At 36.1% G+C, this 20,311-nt stretch overlaps 1 protein-coding gene across 1 annotated transcript in view; it reads left to right on the top strand.

The window, feature by feature from the left end:
- The window catches only part of MALRD1 (MAM and LDL receptor class A domain containing 1), a gene marked incomplete at both ends in the record, with an annotated part of 328,396 nt that overhangs the window by 80,149 nt on the left and 227,936 nt on the right, over positions 1 to 20,311 (top strand). The window contains 5 exons of the mRNA XM_082329648.1: positions 5,877 to 6,017; positions 8,981 to 9,090; positions 14,155 to 14,322; positions 15,378 to 15,498; positions 16,893 to 17,039. Of these exons, the coding sequence (XP_082185774.1) occupies positions 5,877 to 6,017; positions 8,981 to 9,090; positions 14,155 to 14,322; positions 15,378 to 15,498; positions 16,893 to 17,039 (687 nt within the window). The remainder of the gene's footprint in view (positions 1 to 5,876; positions 6,018 to 8,980; positions 9,091 to 14,154; positions 14,323 to 15,377; positions 15,499 to 16,892; positions 17,040 to 20,311) is intronic.

Here is a 20,311-nt window from a genome sequence, read left to right on the forward strand (position 1 = left end):
TTTCTTATTTTATTTTTACCCCTGTGCCTCAGACATTGGACATTGGTATTGTGTAACTGAAAGATGAAATAACCTAGATATAGTCAGTATTTTAGAGTTAAAGAAAGATCACAGTGGGACTCACTGTTGAGAATATTGTTTCCGTCATGCTCACGTGGATCGGTCAGAAAAACTAGACAGTGGCCAGAAGAAAAAAAAGTCTCTGTGTTGAGGCATTTGCAGGTTAAAGGTGTATCATTTTGTGGGAGCAGTACACAAAAGTATACTCATCCTCTCAAAAAAGGGTGAAAAAAGGTGCTTTTCGAAAATATAAGTAACGTAACAGTTGCATGTTGCTCTGACTACTGAGAAGAAAGAAAAGAATAAAATAGCCATCTTTAAAATAACCATAACTGTTTTTAAAGTTGGCCCATTTTCATGGCTAATATTGTCTCGGATACTTCACACACTTGTTTTCAGGAAAGAGGACCCTAAATGTGGAATTTAGCTCTTCAGCAGTTTGGTTGGCTTAGAAAATTCATCTTTCTGACACTTTCTGCAGTCTTGAACAAAAGAGACCTAACAGAAAAATCATCCTTTATTTCTGTTCTTTGTTCTTTTCCTCCCATTATGTACATTTTCCACATGATCTTGAAATTGTCCTCCATGTTATTTAGAGTGCACTACATTTATTCACATTAATTTTAAGTAAAAATTCCTATCTGGTACAATAATGCATATTTTAGCTTTCATTCTTTTAGGTATTTTAGCACCTATCCTTGGACACATCCTCAGCAGTTTCCTTTGATGAAGTACTCTCATGTACTGAAAGAGCTGACAGATCTCCATGCTGAATGAAAACAAAGGCAGACAGCTGTTATTTAGCAATGTGAAGGATTTCCCTCTTCTTTGAGGATTTTCTTTGCTTCATTATAATGGGGGAGGAAAAATAATATTTCTCTTTGCTCATGTTAACTTGGCATGAATGGTCTTATAATAACACAATTTATTACAAGAACAAATATATGTTTTACAAAGCCTCTTAAACTTTCTGTTTAATCTCTGCCCATTATATAAACGTATATTTAAGTATATGAGACTTAAAAGTCTCAAAAAATTAGAAACTTGTCTAAGAAACACTTATGCACATGAGTAACCACCTTTATTTGTGTAGTTTTATTGAAATCAATGAATCTAATGAAGGGACAAATTATGAAATTAATATTTTTAGTACTAAATTCTACATTTTCATTATGTCTTATTTGACACCACTTATTTGAGATCACTTCTAAATTTCTTATTTCACAGTGACTGATAACAAATGATCAAAACCTAGTTAATATATTCAAAACAAAGAAAGTGAGATACAATACTTAGATCATTTGAAGGATTAAAAAGACCCTTTTCGTGCTGATGCCTTATCTTTATTTCCTACCTAATATAAAGGAAGTTTTGCACTAAATGCTATGCCAAATAACAAATATTTCAAGCACTATACTTACTATTATTATACATTATTTATAAGTAATGTACACAATACATATAAAAACATCACAAATGAATCAATATCTAGGAATCCTAGCAACTTGGCAAGAAGTCTAGGAAGCGCTTGCTATTTTCAAGTGATATCACACTTTGATACAGTAGTGTTTCTGGAAATTACCTACTCATCAGCATTCATGAAGATTCAAAATGATTGTGTGGTGGGACATCCTACAGCTGTTTCTGAAAGAACATCACCTTCCATTTAGCCTAGTTAGAAATTTCCTTAAAACACCTGTGTAACTCTTCTGGTTTTAATTTTGCATCTCTAGTATTAGCTTAAATAGTCTCAGCCTGTCATAGGATCTGTATAATTTATGAATAGAAAATATGTAGAATGAAGGAAACTTGTATAATTTTAAAGCCATGTACCTTTTACTGCATTTCATTTACAGTATAGCAATTTACAATTGCAAATCCTTGAAACCTTCTACAGCAAATGAACACATATGCAGATCCTTTTATTGCCATTCAACTTTAAAGCATAAAGAGCATTTTTTAGTCTGAAACATTTATTACTACACTTTTATGTGTTTCCTGTGACACATTAATTGTCTGAAATTTTTAGTATCTGTCCATCAATCTTGTATGTGCATGTGGAGAAAAAGAAGCTACACCCTTATTATTTTCACAGACTTCTTCATTGCTTATGAACACTGTGAAACATTGCCTGTGTGCTTCACCAGAACAGTTAACTCAAAGTAAGCGTACCCTCTGCAGACCCAGGGTCGACATGAGATTCTCTTAACACCACCAGTCTCTTAACTCTAAGCAAGGTAACTGAGTAGCTTCAGAAGGAGATGAGACCATCTCACCTAAGGGACTAGGGTGTTATGAGAGATCTGTCTAATGACTTATGACATATGGAAGTTCAGGCAGGATGACCACCTGCAATCTTTCTGCATGAATCCTTTAACAAATTCTAGATAAATAAAACTAATCACAAACTGGTAGGGAACGTGCACAGATAGTCATTAAGAAGGTATATGTGTAACCCTTCCCTTTCCTAAAATGACATTAAATGTTAGCCAGAAATGACAAAATATTAATGACAAAGTAATCACACAGAGGTGCTTTGGTCACTGATCATACACATAGTTTATACTCCAAATTCCACAGGAGCTTGGGTGCTGCCACACTGAGCGAGGGTAGCAGCCCTCCTCTTTCAAATACTATTAGTCAGGGAAACACCAACCTGATAGAGAGACAGGCTGTGTGTCCTCAGTTTTGTTCATTTGATTGAGCTGCCAGAGTAGGATAGAAAAGCTTCATCCAGCTGCAGGCTAGCAAAGTTGAAACAATATTAATTGGCTGGTAACCCAGCCTAGCTAACAAGACTGCTTTGTTTTTCCCCCAGGAGGATGAAGAGGGGCTGGGATAGGTAAAGTAAGCTAGTCAAATTAAAAACATTTCCATTTAACCTCCCAGTGTTCTTGGAATATGTACTTTGTTTCCTGTTTCTTAAAAAAAAAAAACCAAAAACCCGTGGAAAAAAGGTTCATATAAATTGAAAAATCTTTCCAGTGTATTTTACGGCTTTAGTAAGGTCCACTTATTTCTTGAAATTCAAGGATATTTTTTTCTCCTGGTTACACCCTGGAGTCATTGTTTTTGCAGAACTGGTGTACAATTTACTCCTTGACTAGTTGAGATATACTGATACACCCACATGAAAAAAAAAATATTTTTCAAATTTGGCTTGTTATTAAAATGAATGCAGGTTGTTGTTTCCTTTCTAATTTCCTTTCTGTTTTGCTGAATTATAAATAGATGAATGTCCAAAAATGAGAATTAACTGGTTTTGCTTTCAGAATGTGGAAAATCTTTCTGCAGTTTGAATCCAGTGACATCTTCCCAGTGAAATAAAAAACATAAGCTCTGATGGTAAGAGGTGTAGTAGGAAAGGACATAATATACCAGAAATATGCTTTATGTCTGTTTAACTTATATAACTGCAGTATGACTCCTCAAAAAATATAGGTTGTGCAGTCACTTATTTTCCAACTATGGATAGTGAGACATCCCCTATAATCACTTGAAGGTTCAAATAAAAATGTAGGAAAAGGCTGTGAATAATAAAAATTATGCACTGTTTTTATTGGAAAGGAGCATTTCTCAATGTTTATTAATATTTGAGCAATATAAAAATACACTGAGAAACTGTCTCACTTGGATTTGGGTTTCAGCCAAAGCACAGAACTTTTTTTTCAAGCTTGATTAAATATTTACAAGCACCCCTTAAGTTTTTAGAATTAAGTAGGGATAAAATTTAAGTCAAACTCTTAACTCGGACAATTGGGTTTCACTCACATTTGTAGCCTAGCTGTTCCCTAACATATTAATATTTTTAAAAATGAAGTATCACTTCCAGAAACTACATATGGTGGAACACTTGGCTCGGTAAGTGCCTCTGTCCCAGTCTCTCTGCACAACTGGATGGTTGTATAAAGCTTGTCATTTTAAATGACAGGTAAAATGAAAAAAAAATGAAATAGTAGCATCTAAAACATGGTCAACATTATCACATTTAGTGAACTGCAGCCGCAAATGATGATTTCATAAGATTTCTCTCTTCATGTTGACCATCAAGGGCAGTGATGGGCTCCATCTGCTCACAGTCTTGCTGCTTCGCCAGTTATTTTAGTATTTCCAAATGTTGCTTCAACAGTCAGCTTTTTGCTATGAGCCAGTGAAAAATGCTGGGCCTGGTATTGAGCCATATTGAGTATGACATTGACACATTGACATATGCGGTGTCATCAGCACAAGAAAGATGTTGTTCTTCATATTGCGATGACAACTCTTCTCGTGGTCTTACGTACCTCTAGTTAAAAGAAAGTAATAATTAAAAAAAAAAAAAATCCCATGCTAAATACCTTATTGAGCTGTAAAATATTAATCACTAGTACCATCTTGATTTCTCTTTCATATTGAAACCATTATTTTAACTTTGGCCTGGCATTTTCCTTCCAGGAGCAGGTTTTTGGTTGTTTAGTATACAACAGAGTAAGTTCTTTGTGTCTACGTGGTCATTTATTGATGTCTTTTTGGATATTACTGTGCAGCCACTGCAGTCAGCTTCTTACACAGAAGACCTTTTGCAGGATTTAGGGAGGCCAGAGGAAAGAGATGTTTAAGCAAAGAATGTGTGCTTTTTTGTGTCACATTGATTCTCTCAAGACTGCTTAGCTAAGGAAAACACAATGCCTAGACATAGTATTAATTACCATACAGCAAAACAGCTTGGTCTTAGATATCAATTTGCATATTCTACCTTAATGTATTAGCAATTGAAGTCTAATTAAAAAGGTACCTTGTCAAAAGCATGAGAATTCTGTAATTAAATAAGTTAACCAAGTTTCATGTTTAACTAATATACTGCACTAAGCAGAAAAGCATGCTCCATTGAATTTTAATGTATATAGTGAAGCCAGATGAGAGATACTCATATTTGTGATTTATTTTGTACCTTAAGATTTAACTGCTCAAATAACCTCTTTATACCAGGAAGACCTTTACTATGGAGCTTTACTGTCATGGTGCTTCAACAAATATGCATTTCATTTTGGTTTTGTACAATCTGAAAATTGGAGTAATATGTATGATCATGTTTGAGGCTGATATGATAGGATAAATCTGCCATGATGTCTGGAAAAAGTTCCAAATCAATTTTTACAATTACGAAAAGTGACCCAAAGAATTAAGTGTATCACTTTGTGAAGCTGTTCTGGACTAGGAAAGAAAACTCCTAGATTGCACTAATTTTTATCAAAATAATTAATTTTGCTCAAGAAATGAAAGAGTGTGTGAGATTGTTATACAGTTTAAGTTGGTCTAATCTATACCAACTGAAAAAATGGTCTTTTAATTTGCAATAAAAATTTCTAGGAGACTTAAATAATTCATAAATTTAAATCTCATTTTTAAAAATAAATTAAGTGGAAGCTTAGTTCATCTTTACTTTCAGTGTATTTAAAGCATTAAGTATATTTGATTTTTTCCACACATTCGTAATTAACTTTCCAGTAGAATTAATCTTTTAAAAATATATAATATTAGTTTCATAATCTATCAGCAAGCTATGTACAGGTCTCATCTTTAACATGATATAGTTTATTCTCTTATAGGTGGTTTCCTTCATGGTTCTGAGTTTGATTAAGAAGAGAAGGGCCTGCCTGATCTGTTACCTGTATTCTAGAACTTTTTGTCCATCTGAATAATCCGGATTTCAGTGAAACATACCAGTGCTTCTTTGAGATTCCTTGTGCATCCAAATACAAAATAGTCATAGTTCTAGTGTTAAACTGTTGCAGTAAATTCAACTTAATGATCTCTCATTGCTGTTCTTACAACAGCTAATTACACTGTATGTGATTTTGAGACTGACCTTTGCGGATGGAAGCCATTAAGCATAGGTGATGCTGACTGGAACATAATGAAAGAACAGGCTCCCCTTGACAGGAGAATCCCTGGTCATACAACCAATACTGGACATGGTGAGATTTCTTTTATTATTATTATTATTTTCCTCCTTCTGTGATGAGTATTTGTACTTGTAAACGGTGACAGACTGATAATAAAAACTGATTTGAAATGGATGCTACATAGTATGTGTATAACATAGGCTAGTCTTTTGGGGATGTTTTTTCTTGAATGTGGATTGGTTGCTATGCCTTTGTAACCTTCATTTTCTGCTGGGACGATCAATGAGGTATGAGACTTGATCCAGCCTTCAGTTTTTTGAGATACTGACCTTTGAACTGACTTCGTTCATGCGTATCACCAGCATCTTTGTACCCAATGTTCACACAGGGGCCGTTCTTGATAATATTATTTGGACAAAATATCGCCATAGCTTTTTGTAGGGTGCAGGTAAATTAATCAATTTTGTCTGGGAAAAATGGAGTGAGTGTAATATCCTTCGAACAGTTCTTTCTTCAGCCCATAGTTGCTATACAATGCATTCAGCTGGAAAAATTTCATTCCAGTAGAGGGCTGTTCTAAAGTATTTTTCCAAAATGAAAATGTTATTACAGCGTACTGTATAAAACTAAAACTGCCTAGCATGTTTGTCATTGTCAAACAATATTGGCAAATATTCTGTTTAATTTTATTAAAATGTATCTATTACACTGCTTCCAGTGGAGACTGGATTACTTTAAAATCTGGACTACAGTCCAATACCCCTTTAAGTTAAATTTTTTTAACAATGTATACCATCTTACAGCCAGACCTCCACACTTCTCTCCCATGTTCATGTTAAAGGAATGTGAAATATTAAGTATTCCACTTTGAGCATTCAAAGGTAGAGGAATTCCAGGATTAAAATTCACTTGAGCAAACCCTGGTGGGGTGCGAGTATATGTGTGCATGCTATGTAATAACTGTAACTGCACAATCATATGCCTTTTTTTCCATTAGTCCCCAAGTGATGAAGTGCACCAAAGTTGCTAATCGCTTTCTCAGCAGCTATTTGATATTTTATTTTATTGTCTCTCTAGAGTGGTACTGGATCTGCATTACTGCATTGTCTGCAAACATTACTGTGTCACAGCTTCCGAACTCTCACAGCTCCAGACAAGGGCACTGATATGCCTGTGTCTTTCCCATGTGGGTTATTGTAGGTGCTGGTGAGATCTGAGGTGTAATGTGGTCATAATGAAGGCTTCTGGTAGAAACATCTGCCCTGCAGCCTAAGCAGCATGTTAAATTAGCCCATATGGAACTATGTGCTGCTGCACTTAAGCTGCTTCGATACTTGAATCATTACAAGTTAGGTTCACATCTTTACATGTTGCTGCAGGTTGAAGCCTCAAGCAGATTTTGAGGTTACCATGCAGCACCTCTGAAGCCCAGTAATGATGCATTCCCCATATAAGTTAATGCAAAGGTCTTTCTGAGGTGGTTTTGTACCCATCTATCACTGTGCCTGCTTCAGCCACGTCATGGCTTTAGAATTAGGCTTCCAGAATTCAAGAAAGTTTTTGCCAACATTAAATCAAGGTCCTTCAGGTTGCAACAGTTGCTTGTGATACTGCAGAGTGTTCGTCTCTCTTCTCTCCTGGGGAGGGCAGCAGCAAATTTTGATTAATGAAGATCTTAACAAGGCTACTGTAGAGCCTCAGCTGCAAATTAAAAGAGGGTCCTTTGAAGTACTCTTGCATTCCAATGAGGGGAGCTTCCCTTGCGCTGCAGAGCACAGCACGCCTATTTCTACAGGGAGCTGTAACGGTCACCTCTTTGTGCCAGCCTTGCTAAAGTGATACGATTATTCACGTGGGGCTGGACTTAACCCTCTGCTTCATTATGTATCCATGGGAAATAAATGGCTAAGGAGTATGACTGTGGCAGCACAATAGCTGATTTTCCAAGATGTAAGGCAATATGTGTAATATCAATGCTCAAACAAGACTGAGCCTTTGGTGGTGTTTTGCATAGACTTTCATGAAAAAGTCTCAGTATTCAGTAAAGGCAGCACTGGCGGCATTCAAAATATGCTGCTTTAGGGCCCCTTGAAGATGTTTATCCTTCCCTACCTTTGTCTGAAGCACATCTGCTGTAGTTCAAATCCAAAGGCAGTTCATTTGCCAGAGTTCAGATTAGATCTTTAATTAAGCTTTCATCCCCACTAGCACAGACAACAATGTCAAGTCTGTGGACCCCATGAGAAAATATAGCTTATTCCATTGGCTCCCATGGTCTGCAACATTGCTAGCATGCTTAAAACTGGCTGGACTGTGCTGAGAGTGAATACTGTACCCTAAAGGAAATTAATTTTTGTTCTAAATTCTGTTTGAAACATTATTTAAGCCAATTAAAATGTGTCCTTTAGGGATCCCAGCTGAGGTCTATGCTGTTTGATCTCCAGGGTGCTCTGTGTTGCAGCTCCTGTGATCCCTTCACTCTCCCCAGCCTGTGCAGAGAGCAGAAGGGCACCATGCAAAGATGATGGGAAGTAGTTGTAGTGTTTGGAGGATGGAGGTCTTAAGGTTTTTGCCTGAAGAGGGCAGATAAAAAAATATATCCAGTGGGTCTGCACAGTAAAGCCTCACAGAAGCAACATCTGAACTCCCTTTGCAGGACTCTATTTACTTCCTCAGGTTTAAGTGCTTGCAGGCACCATGACAGGGTAGCCTTAGCAATGGCTGCCCAAATACCATTTTTTCCTTTTCTCTCTTTCCTCATGTTTGGACTCAGTCATGTTAATTTTACTGCAAAGAGGCAGGAGCATTTAGCAATTTTATTTTGTCCTTCCCTACACAGAAACTGGTTGTCGCAGCCTGTTACAAAACCCTCCTCGTTATCCACAGAGATTGAACTGATGGCAAAGATGTTTCATCTGTTTACATTCATGAATAAGCTTTAGGTTCCTCACGGAGCCCTTAGTTAGCTCTCTGAGATAGATATTTGCCATTGGGGCATGACATATTTCTCATATTTCTTTGATTTTTGTTTACAGGAGCATTCATTTACTTCAGTGGATCACATCAGATGAACACAAAGATGGCCATGTCTCATCTGGGGAGCCCTTTCCTTGTCAAGCTGTCCCCTGGACTATCTTGCTGTCAGGTACTAGTTTGATATTAACTATCCCCACCTTTGTAAGCTATCACTCACCTGATGTGCAGATATGGTATTCTTCATGCTGTAAGTGTTGCTGCTGAAATACTGGCTCCATTTCAATATCGGTGGAAGGAGTTACAGACTAATTCTTTGGGAGGAGGGAGTTGCAGAAGGCTTTTTACTGCTGTGCTGCCAAATTTTTATATCTGATCATTATTCTTTCTAAAGCATCCACCAGGTGACTCAGATTTAAGGCTATGCTTCAGGTTGTTGTATGCTGTGACAAACCTAGCTGGACAACAATATAAGGGCCATATCAACTCAGAGTCAAAGCAGCCTGCCTTTCGAGCAAAAGCTGACAGAGTCACGCTGTCGTCTGTAGGCAGGAAAGATTCACATATCCAATGTCGCATAACATGAGACCTGTGGTTTGAAGTTGCTATATAAACTATGTTGATGCGACCAGAGAGAATTAGCTACCATGCTCTAGACACGTACTAAATTTTAATTGATGGTTTGAGAAGGATGCTTTTTAAGCTGATCAGTGCAGTACTTGAGAGTTTACCGTGAAATGCTTTTTTTGTCAAATGTCTTGTGGCTCTGCAGAGGAATGCAAAAGCAACCAGCCAGGATGGTGGATGATCTGAGAAACTAGAAAGCTACCTGGAAAATTGGGTCAAGAAGGCTAAAAAATAGAAAAGTCTTAAATGAAAAATGAAAATACAGTTTTACAACTAGAATGCTGGAATTTTCAACAAAATATATATTTTTAAAAAAGAACTTGAAGAAATATGTTAAATATATATAATTATATTATTAAAGAAATATGCATACAAGAAAACATTCCCAGCTGTATTTTTGTTTATCCTTTTGGCCACTGAATAAAGTGAATAGATGCTGTACAGGTTTATAAGGTGGTTGTTTGTTTTTTTTTTTTCTGAGGCTTTTTTTGTTTTCTATTCCATAACTTTTCAAAGCTTATGCCATGTTGGGGAAAAGCTAAGTTGTGTAGTTACGACATTATGTTTTTTCTGCTACTGTGTAATGCCTCCTGATTTAAGAAGTCACAGGGAAGAAAAAGAAAAGATAGGGAAAGCTTGCCAAAATAATTTCATTGTGTTCAGTGGCAAAAACAGGCTTTAGACAAACAAAATAAAATTTAGACTGGTTGCTTAATTTTTCAGACTGAATGTAGAACAGAAACTGTAATTTCACTTAGGAAAACTTTTTTCAAAAGTAAAAATGTCAGAAAACAATGTGTGGAGGAGCTACACTTAGAAGGCCCAACAAATAGCAGATTTTTATTCCAGCAGAACCTAGGCTTCTTAGGTTTTTTCCTAGTGTAAGAAGGGACCTGAAACAAGTGTTGGCTTACATAAACCTGTTTTACTTGAAAGCGTAGCTGACTTGGACTATGCACATCAATGAGTTACCAGATCTCAGCTGGGTAGTTGCAACTTGCAGCTGACGAGTAGAAGCCTCTTAACCAATTTAAGAATAGTGCCTTGTTGTCATTTAATGGACTCTCTCAGTTCTTAATCTTCACATGCCTTCTTAGTGTTGTAAAGAATCAGAAATTAAATAGATGCAGAATGAAATCAAGCAGAATGCTGCTGCAGGGAACACAGAAGGCCTCGGAGCATCCCATTGGAACCCTGCGTGTTGCATTACTCCTGGGATACCAACAGCCTTTGTACTCACAGTGCATTCATTCAGGCAGTTTCCTGTCTCTTTTGCAGACTTTGATACTGAGTAGATAAGCACCTTTCAGGTTCAGATTAATTTATCTTAGAACACATTAAGGCAAACTGGACACAACTGGTATGTGAATCAACGAATTGTTCTGGTTAGATCTATTGCAGAGTTTGGTCTGCATTCAAAATAAATACAATTGCAGTGGGGATGCACACACATTTCTCTAGTTCAATGTCAGAAAAGAAACCAATTTTAATTTTGAGTATGCACGTATTGAATGGATTTAAAGTTCCCAGATGCAACAAAAACTAGGGCAAGTTCTTACCCAGCTATACATGTCTGAAAAGAGAGTGGTTTTGAAGACTGGAAGCCTGGCTTTCTGCCACGTTTTCCCTGCAGACTTTTATTTCTGGGAAAGAGCAAGGAGCAGGGGTTGCTCATTAGGATGTGTATTGGTGTGTTATGCTCTCTGCGTATAAATGTGAGATGTTGCCCTCTGTTGGATGTCCCACTGAGAGGATAAAAGGATCTACATAAAGAGATCTATGTTTATTAATAGCTTTACAAGTTCTTTGGCTTCAGTTTTTCTTTTTTTATTTAAAAAAAAAAAAAAAAAAAGAAAGAAAGAAAGAGAGAAAATTGGAGTTGAGGGATAACAGTTTTGTATTGTGCCTTACTGGCTAATTGAAGCTTAGAAGTAACTTCTTTCTGCAGCTTCTTGTAGCTGAGTCTTTCTGTAGATGTCAGCTAAGAAACATCTTCATTTAGCTAAAGGTTTTGGAGTTGTAGAAGCAAATTTCTAGTCCTAGCTCTGTGTTAGCAGTTTTTTAATGGACACAGTAGTCATTGTAAAGTAGAACCTGTAGACATAGAGAGGGAGCGTAATTTTATTTCTTATGTAATGAAAGCACAAATTTGTTTGAAAGTTGTTTGATAAACATAAACCTTACATCTAGATTGTTTAGGGTGTAGACCTTCAAACAGCTCATTTTGAAAAGTGTTTGTATACCTGCTGCCTTGTATTCCTTAAGCTTTCTGGAGGGGAAAAATAGTTACATGAAAGTATTTCAATTTATTAATAAATCTTCAGATTATTTTATATAATACATGATTTTCATGAGTGGGTAGAAAAGAAGCACTATGGGAAATTGAGAGACCAAGTCCACCAGCTGTGTAGCCAGAAGGTATTAAAAAGTAACAATGTGTTGTAACGAGAATATTTCCTGACCATTGATCTACCTTGTACTATGTAACACAAGCAAAAAGAAACTCTCCCTTCATACATAGCAGATGTTGTGTCTCTGGTGTATTTGCCAATTTTATGGATTAAATTCAGTAGTGAAAGGTAGTGAATTCCCATGAGTGATGATTTTCAGATTACTAGTCAATGATTTGAATGTAACGAGTTCTCAAGTTCATCAATCCTGTTCTTCAACTTCCTTGGCACACTAAGGGTCTACAGCTTTAACGGAGATGCTAATGTGATAATTTATTGAAGAAAAGACTCCTCTGAGAGTCTGGTTACTCTTAAACTACTACTTCCCTTAAAAAATAAAAAAAATAAAAAAAATAAAAAAAGAAAAAAAAGAAAAAGAAAAAAGATTTCTTGGGGACAAACAAGGAGGAAAGTTGTGGAAGGGGACATCGCTGGGGACACAGCTGGAGACATACCCACAAAAGGAGGTAGTCCATGCTGAGAAGGTATGGCTCAGACAGGACTGTAGTTGTGGGTGACCCATGCTGGGACAGGGACACCTCCAAGGGACTGTGGCCTGTCAAAGCCCTGAGCTGAAGCAGCGGAAGAAGAGTAAGAAGCAATGAGCAGAGGAGGGCAACACATAGGGAACACCAGAAAGAAACCATTACTCACATGACCAACCTCCTGCTCCACCTGTTGCCTCAGTGAATATATTGGGCCAGACTGAGTGTAACCTGCAGCAAAAATTAGGGAAATTAAGACTAGGAAAGGGGCAGGCTAAGCGTTCGACTTAAACTGGCCTGGGGAAGGGGTAGGAAAGCTGTTTGCTCAAGTTTATATTTAAGCATTTGTTTTCTTTTTTCTTTTTTTCTCACTACCTTAACCAGTGATTAGAAATTTGTGTTAATTCACAATAAATTAAATTAAGTAAAAATGATACCACTACCCTAAGGCTGTTTTGCCTGTTACAGTCCCTGATATGATTTTCCATGACCTGTACAGCCTGTTGTGTCAGCTGTCTTGCTCAAATAAAAGACTTTAATTATCTCATGTCTAACTGAAAGCTGGCTAACACATGAATCTGTGTTTGTCCTGAGGCTAAAGATGGATTTTCTCGTATTTGTTATTGTCTTGCAAAAAAATACATGTTTCATTTGACTATTAGCCCAAAATGGTCTGTATTCTTTAACTGTTTAAAAGTTGATATAACATGAAAAAATAACAGGAAACTTTCTCTCTGTAGTGTGATGATCCAAGATTCACAGTGTAAGATCATATGAAGATGGGCAGAGAACTGGGTGGGAAGAGCTATTTTTACAGCTCGTGTTTTACCTTCATGAAGATTCAAGTATTATCGAGGCTTTTGCAGGGAAGTAGAGAGTCTGCAGCTGAAGAAATTTTAGTCTTTCACTATGTGAAGAAGCAGGAAGGACTCAGGGGGAAGGAAAAAAAATTTAGTCTTTGAAAATCTTATTTCTTCTCTGCAGTTCTCAGCTGAATTTTTGTCTGGGTAATATTTAAGAAAAAAAATTAAATTCATCAGGTTTACTCTGTATTGCAGGAGAGGCATAGTGAACTGGGATTCTCACTGTTTTCTGATCCTTTCTGCTTGGCAAGCAGTTTTTTGTAGCCTCATCCACCTACAGTCATTTTTTCTTCCCATGTAATTGTCAATCCACTTGTTTCAGGAGATCAATAGATTATTTTAAACATCTGTCTTCAGATAATTTTCATTTGTTTTGATTGTGGAAATAGAAGATCGTAAGGTTTCTTTCATATAAGTACCTCAGCTATTGCACTTCTGAGTTTAACATACTTATGAAGCTGTCCTATATTCAGCATTTGCAAAGAAAAATAATCTTTGAGAAGTTTCTAAGTCCTTACTAAGCTAAAAAGAGTTAAGGGAGGTCTTATCAGTCAGTCTGCATCAGTTGATAGATACAAGTTGAAAGTAAGTTTTAAAAATAAGCTTTACTTTTAATTATGGTTTTCTCTTTAGACATAATACTGCTCCTCAGCATGCCATAGTTTTATACATCTCTTTCTTTTATGCCAAGGCTGTGTTTAGACCTGTCATGTCATTCTGTGTTATAATGTACATGTATGAGTTGGTATTGAATTTATTGCAGATTGATGATATAATTTTTAAAGAGTTTGATTAAAAACTCTTTCAACAGGTAAAATTTTGGTACCGGTTATCTCAGGATTCCCAGCTTTCTGTCTTTAAGAGAATTGCATTGGATGGAAGTTTGGAAAAATTGCGTGACATTTCAGGATTGCCTGAGATGCAGTGGACAAAAGTGAATATACCTGTAGAAAGTGCAGCTGAGGACTCACCTTTTCAGGTAATTAGAAATTACATTTACATTGCTTTCAAAAAGTTACTTTAATTTGGCCTTTACAATTAATTTGTTTTTATAATGGAATATAAAAAGGGAATTTCTATTCTTTATGCTCATATAAAGAAGAGTTCCATTCAGTTCTTTCAATAGAGGTAGCTATTAAAGAACATCACCATTGTTTCAGTATTGTATGCATTAGAATCACCTTTTTGTAATAAAAATCAAGTAGCAATAGCGCAGTAGCTTTTAAAAGATGAACTTGCTATAAAAACTGCTGGTCAGAGTGAGGGCCTAATTATGTTAGCTAAAGGCAGGAGAAGCACAGATACTTCAATTTGCAGCACTGATCACAGAAACAATTAGCAGTTTTTGAGTTTAATTTTATTTTTACATAATCTCAGGCTGCTACACTTCACTAAAACTTAGAAAGGAACTGTTAGGGGAATCAGCAACTCAAGTATAAGTATTTAGCAAATCAAAATTCCAGTTTTGGTCTCTTTGTTTTATGTCTCATCTATAAAATGATCTAAAAGTAAGGGCTCTTAATTCTCATTATTGCTAAGTTATGACTGAACTTTACCTCCTTTTATGATCTCCTGAATATTTCTGTGTATTTACAAATTCATCCTTACAATCCCTACATTTACTGTACCACATGTTTTTGACTTCAGCAGGCATAGTATAGATAAACACAATTAAATGGAGTTGTAAACCATCATATTTTGTAAACCTGAATAGCTCATTTAAAAAGATGTATAACTTTTAATGGTTCCAGCAGGAAGACAGTTCATTCAACTGGCTTTTACCAGTTTAGATTGAAGCAAGATCATCTGGGTAGCATAACTTTCCATAAGTAAGGGTAATTATGGCTTTGACAATTGAGGAGTAAATTTCTGACTTTGGTCAAATCTCAATCATAGTTTTTGCTAGCTGGTATTCGGAGTTAGTTGTAGGTGGTATTTACTTCCTGTGCAGATATCGTAAATTATAAAGGAATATATATATGTCTTTTTATCATGTCAGCTTTAATGAGCTAACTTATTTATTTGTCTTTACAGATTATTCTGCGAGCTACTATTCTAACAACAAATGCTACTGTTGCTGTTGATGACATCAGTATAACAGAAGAATGTGGAGTTGTGAATAAATCAATTCCAGGTGTCAGCCAAGAAAGTGAAGGCAAGTTCTGTGGTTTTCAATTTTCCCCAATGTCTGTTGTGTATAACTGTGATTTGACTGACAACTTCAAGATACCTTTAAGAAAGTAGGGAGGATCTGAGGAAAAAGTCCATGTGCTGTAAACAATCATCTGTAACGAAGTCTCTCATCCTGTGGTACACACTAGCTGCTATAAGTAGTTTGCACTAGTTCTCCAAAGCGATCTGTGATGGGAAATTCTAGATACCGCTTACTGCATAGTACCTGCCCACATTCATGCTTCGATGCAGAGACAGAAGGAAAGCATCTTATATCTTCCACTGAACAGCAAATTCCACTGCATTATCTTTAAGGAAAGAGGGTTCTCCCATCATTACTGTCAAACACCTAACATAGAGTAAGTGCCCACCAAACTTGACTGTGTACTCACACTCTGTAATCTTGAAGTGCCAATGGATGGAAATATAAAATAATGTAATCTTCTGTCAGACTGCTGTTTCTGGTCCTCTTGACTATTAATGACTACTTTTCTAAAATGGCATGGGCACATACGCAGTCAGTGGTAATGCTGATGGATTATATGCAGCAGATATCTGAATTTCTTCTTGGAAAATTTAAAGGTGTAATAGAAGACTTCAGCGTTGTATTTTTAAGGCTTCTCTGATTCCTATATGCAGTCTGATTGATGGTAGCTAGGTATTTGAAGAAACATTACTTTTCTTTAATTATTTTCCCTACAACTCCCCTATTTATCCATCAGTCACAAAGATATTATTTTTAGAAGGGAGTGCTTTTTAAAAAAAGCTCTGTCTGGATAGCAATGTGAGTATCTAAAACAGCTAAGTTAAACAAAAATATGAAAAGCTGCATGTCATTCCTCTCACTTGCTCTCTTTCCAGAAATCTACTGAAGTAAAACCAGTAGTCCTTGGCTTTTTATTTTCTCATTCACTGAAATTTGGGGTGTTTTCTAATGTGGAGATTGAGGTGCAAGCTAGTAGTGGTGCAACATCAAACTTTTGCCTTCTTGGAACTTTGATGGCAAGCTGAACGCAGAGAAACCACTGCTACAGCTGAAAGCTTTTGTGAAAGACCTGCTCCCAGCTGTGGGGGGAACAGCAGGCAGGTAGACAGCACCTCACCTCTGAACTGGAGCCTGGCCATGTAACTTTAAGGTGTTTTTGATAATTTTTCACACAAAAGTTTGAATATTGTGGAGAATAATATATAGTTTAAGAGCATCAGACATTAATATCAGTTGTGTTTCTTATCAGTTGTGATATAATCTAGCTCACTTCATAGGTGATGCTATGTTCCTTATGCTAAGTACATTACTATATTCAAAGACAATAAAAAGCACTTAGAATTTTATATATATGTATGTTTTTACTTATACTTTATTTTCTGATTTTTAAGGGAAAACAGAATTTGCAGATGCTAATTCTTCATCTTTTTACTGTCCACCGGGACTTCTTTCATGTGGGGATGGACAGTGTATATCATCTGACAAATTTTGTGATTTTACACCTGACTGTTCAAATAGCCATGATGAAGCCAAGTGCCGTAAGTAAAAAATTTAAAAATTTAGGTTGTTAGGCTCCTGTGACTATGTTTTGTTTTCCTATTTGCCAGGCTTTCATGACTTCATAAATGTTGTAATTTAATTAAAAGTAGAAGCTTTTGAGAAATAGTTACTTCATTTTGATTGTATTCTGAATTTTTCTCCTTTTATTTTCTGTAGCAACTACTTCCCTCTTAGCATTAAAACAAGAAAAAAGGTCTTTGATTAATTATTTAGTAGAAAGTGTAGATTAAAATACCGTATTTTATTTTATAACTCTTAAGATGCTAAATATCAGGTAGAGTGTTCTATTGAATAAAATCTTTATCTGTACGATATTGGAAGCTGATTCCGGAAGCCATTGTAAAATAAACCAAACAGAACTTGTGCAAGCACTTTTGCACACATGCTCTCACACATACAAAATTACGCTAAAAAAATGTGAGGAAAACATGTTGTACTTGTGCAAATTTGGAAATTGTGTGGCACCACTGTGTGAGATGCCTCTTCTTAAAGGGTAGATGATCCTGCAATTAGACCTGAGAAACAGTGAGATAGGAAACATGAAGAATGCAGTGGACACAGAAATGCATTCAAATTGTATGTTTTGTGTACTTAATTTTGATGTGAAGATACCACAGCTGGACTGATAAATAAAGCATCTGTACACAGACATGGTCACAGATATAATTTAGGCTGTGTCAACATTTTCTGTTCAGATGTGTTGTCACTCGTCTGGGCTATGTGCCTGGGTTTTCTCTGCATGGAAATTAACACGTGGGAAAGTAAAGGGAGGTGATGCGTTTCAGAGTCCCTCTCCACTATACAGTCAGAAGGAAGCTTGGAAATGTTTCAAGGCCTCTAATATGTAGCTTCAAACGTCTTTTTGATTCATTTAATTAACTGCTCTGCATAAGAAGTCATGGTTACACTTTCCATCTTTGAAAATGAGTCTCTTGTTTCTGCATTGAACTATATCAATTATGCTATAAAAGTTGTGATGCATTCTCAAAGGGAGTTGCCATGAGCAATATTTAATGCAGGGGTTTTTTTTAAAAAATAGAGCATGATGGTTTCTAGCATTCCCACAAATAACAGAAACATTGTAGACAAGATCCTTATAGCGTTTTCTGATGGTGCTGTGTTATGCGTCACAAAGCATAAACTTCCTCACAGGTGCTAATACAATCCAAAATCCATGCTTATACTTTATAGTTTTAATTAGGAAATTTGAGATGTGTTGCTCAGATAAACAAAAATCTATTTTACTTTTAGTAGATAAAAGAAATAATTACAGCTTCTACTTGTATTCATGCATATTCTCTACAGTTTTAGTGTCCGGTCTTTCTTGGCTAGAGCACTGGCATCCAGTGTTTTAGTTGTTTAGAAAGATTTGTATCCAAAATATACAGAGCTTGAAGTTAGGAAACTGCATTCTGTTTTATTAGGTAACTGTTTGATTAGCTAAAACCAGAAATAACTATTAAATGTTCACTAGGCAGAATATCTTTTCTTGTGGGCCAGAGTGAAGATGGGGAAAAAGTTCTGCTGTTACCATAGAATAGTTGAGGTTGGAAGGAATCTCTGAAGATCATTCAGTTAAACCCCCCTGCTCAAACCAGGGTCTACCAGAGCAGGATGCCCAGAACCTTACACAGTTGGGTTCTGAATATCTCTGAGAATGGAAACTACACAGCTGCTCAAGTCAAGCTGTTCCAGTGTTTGACCACCGTTACGGTACAAGTGTCTATTGCTTCTGCTCATTTCACTGGGCAAAACTGAGAATAATTTTTACTTCTTTGCTCCCTCCTTGTCCTTATTACTCATATTAAAACTCCTATTACACTCTGTTGCTTTTTGATTTATTTCATGGTTTTTGTACTTTTCTTCAAAATGTGCTTACACATCCTATGTATTATTGGATTATGATAGTCTGGATTGCTCTCCCATTACCCTTCTTAACCTCTGGTACTGGGATTTTGTTCTCTGACCAAATAATAACACTTCCATATCAATAGTTTAATTAAAAACATTCTAAATAGATTTAGTTGCATGCAACATCTCTTTCACTGCTTGGGATAGCAGTTAACTGGTAGCTTTTAATAAAGAAAACTAAAATCTACTGTTTTCACTTCAAATAAGGTCATTTATTTTTCAAAACACCCTTCCTTTTAGCTATCCAGCCTGTGTTTCCATTTCAACATTATACCTAAAAGTGAAGACAAATGCCCAGCTAGGTGTTTAACCAGTCCTAGATTATCCTTAATCACAAGCTTCCTATATGGCAACTGATTTTCTCTTTCTTTTTTCTCTAATTATATGACTGAAGAAACTTTTATTATATGCAAGTCTCACTTGCCCAGGTGATACATTAACAATGCCATGATAAAGGTTAAACTATGGAGCTGTTATAAGTATGTTTATGGTGATCTTTGCTCTAAATATATTGCTCAATTATAAATCATTGTTGTACTGCTGAGTTGGCTCAGCGTGTGCTAGCACTGCAGCTTGTAATGTGGGAAGCAGAATGTAGGTACACAAATAACTCTGCAAGTAGTTTAGCAAGTTGACTGTTTACAAGCAACAAACTTGCCTTTCAGTACATTAGTCTGTTAGTCTCGTAGTCTACAGCACTAGAATAGCTCTTATAATCCTTAAATAGTATTTCTCCATGCTTATGTAGTCTACATGCTTATGTAGTGTACCATTACTTTCTACATTTTGTTATGTATATTCTTGCAATTGGATGTAACCATTTCATTTTTCTCAGTCACTTTTCCTAATTTCTTAGCTTGGCTAAGCACAGATTTTTGACTTCACCATTTACAACTACATTGTTCCTTTCATCAACAGTAACGTTTTTTTCCGTGATGTTCAATCTGCTGGTGATTGTATGCTCCTTAACCTTGTATGTTTTTCCTCTTGGTAAGAGAACCAGGCAAGGATATTACAAGGGCTTAAAATGTCTTTTTGGAATATTTTTCATTTAAATCTTTTTATATTAAATTCAAGCAAGATGATTTCCTTAGATGTTTGGGTCCACCAAGTCCACTGAACAAGCAGGATCTCTATGCAATTTTCTCATCTCCCAGCATCAATCCTTGAGTCATCTCTTGATTTTCATTACCTCTCAAATAATTTCTTCTTTCTGTCAGGACTGGAAGAATTCAGTTGAAGATCTCCACTTCTCGGACTGTCTTTCTTATCTCAGAGTAGATTTCTGAGTTCCCAGTTCCTTCAAGAAACTATCCTTGTTACTTTTCTTTATATACAA

This window comes from Platalea leucorodia, assembly GCF_965183815.1.
Source record: "Platalea leucorodia genome assembly, chromosome: 1".
NCBI classification, from domain to species: Eukaryota; Metazoa; Chordata; class Aves; order Pelecaniformes; family Threskiornithidae; genus Platalea; species Platalea leucorodia.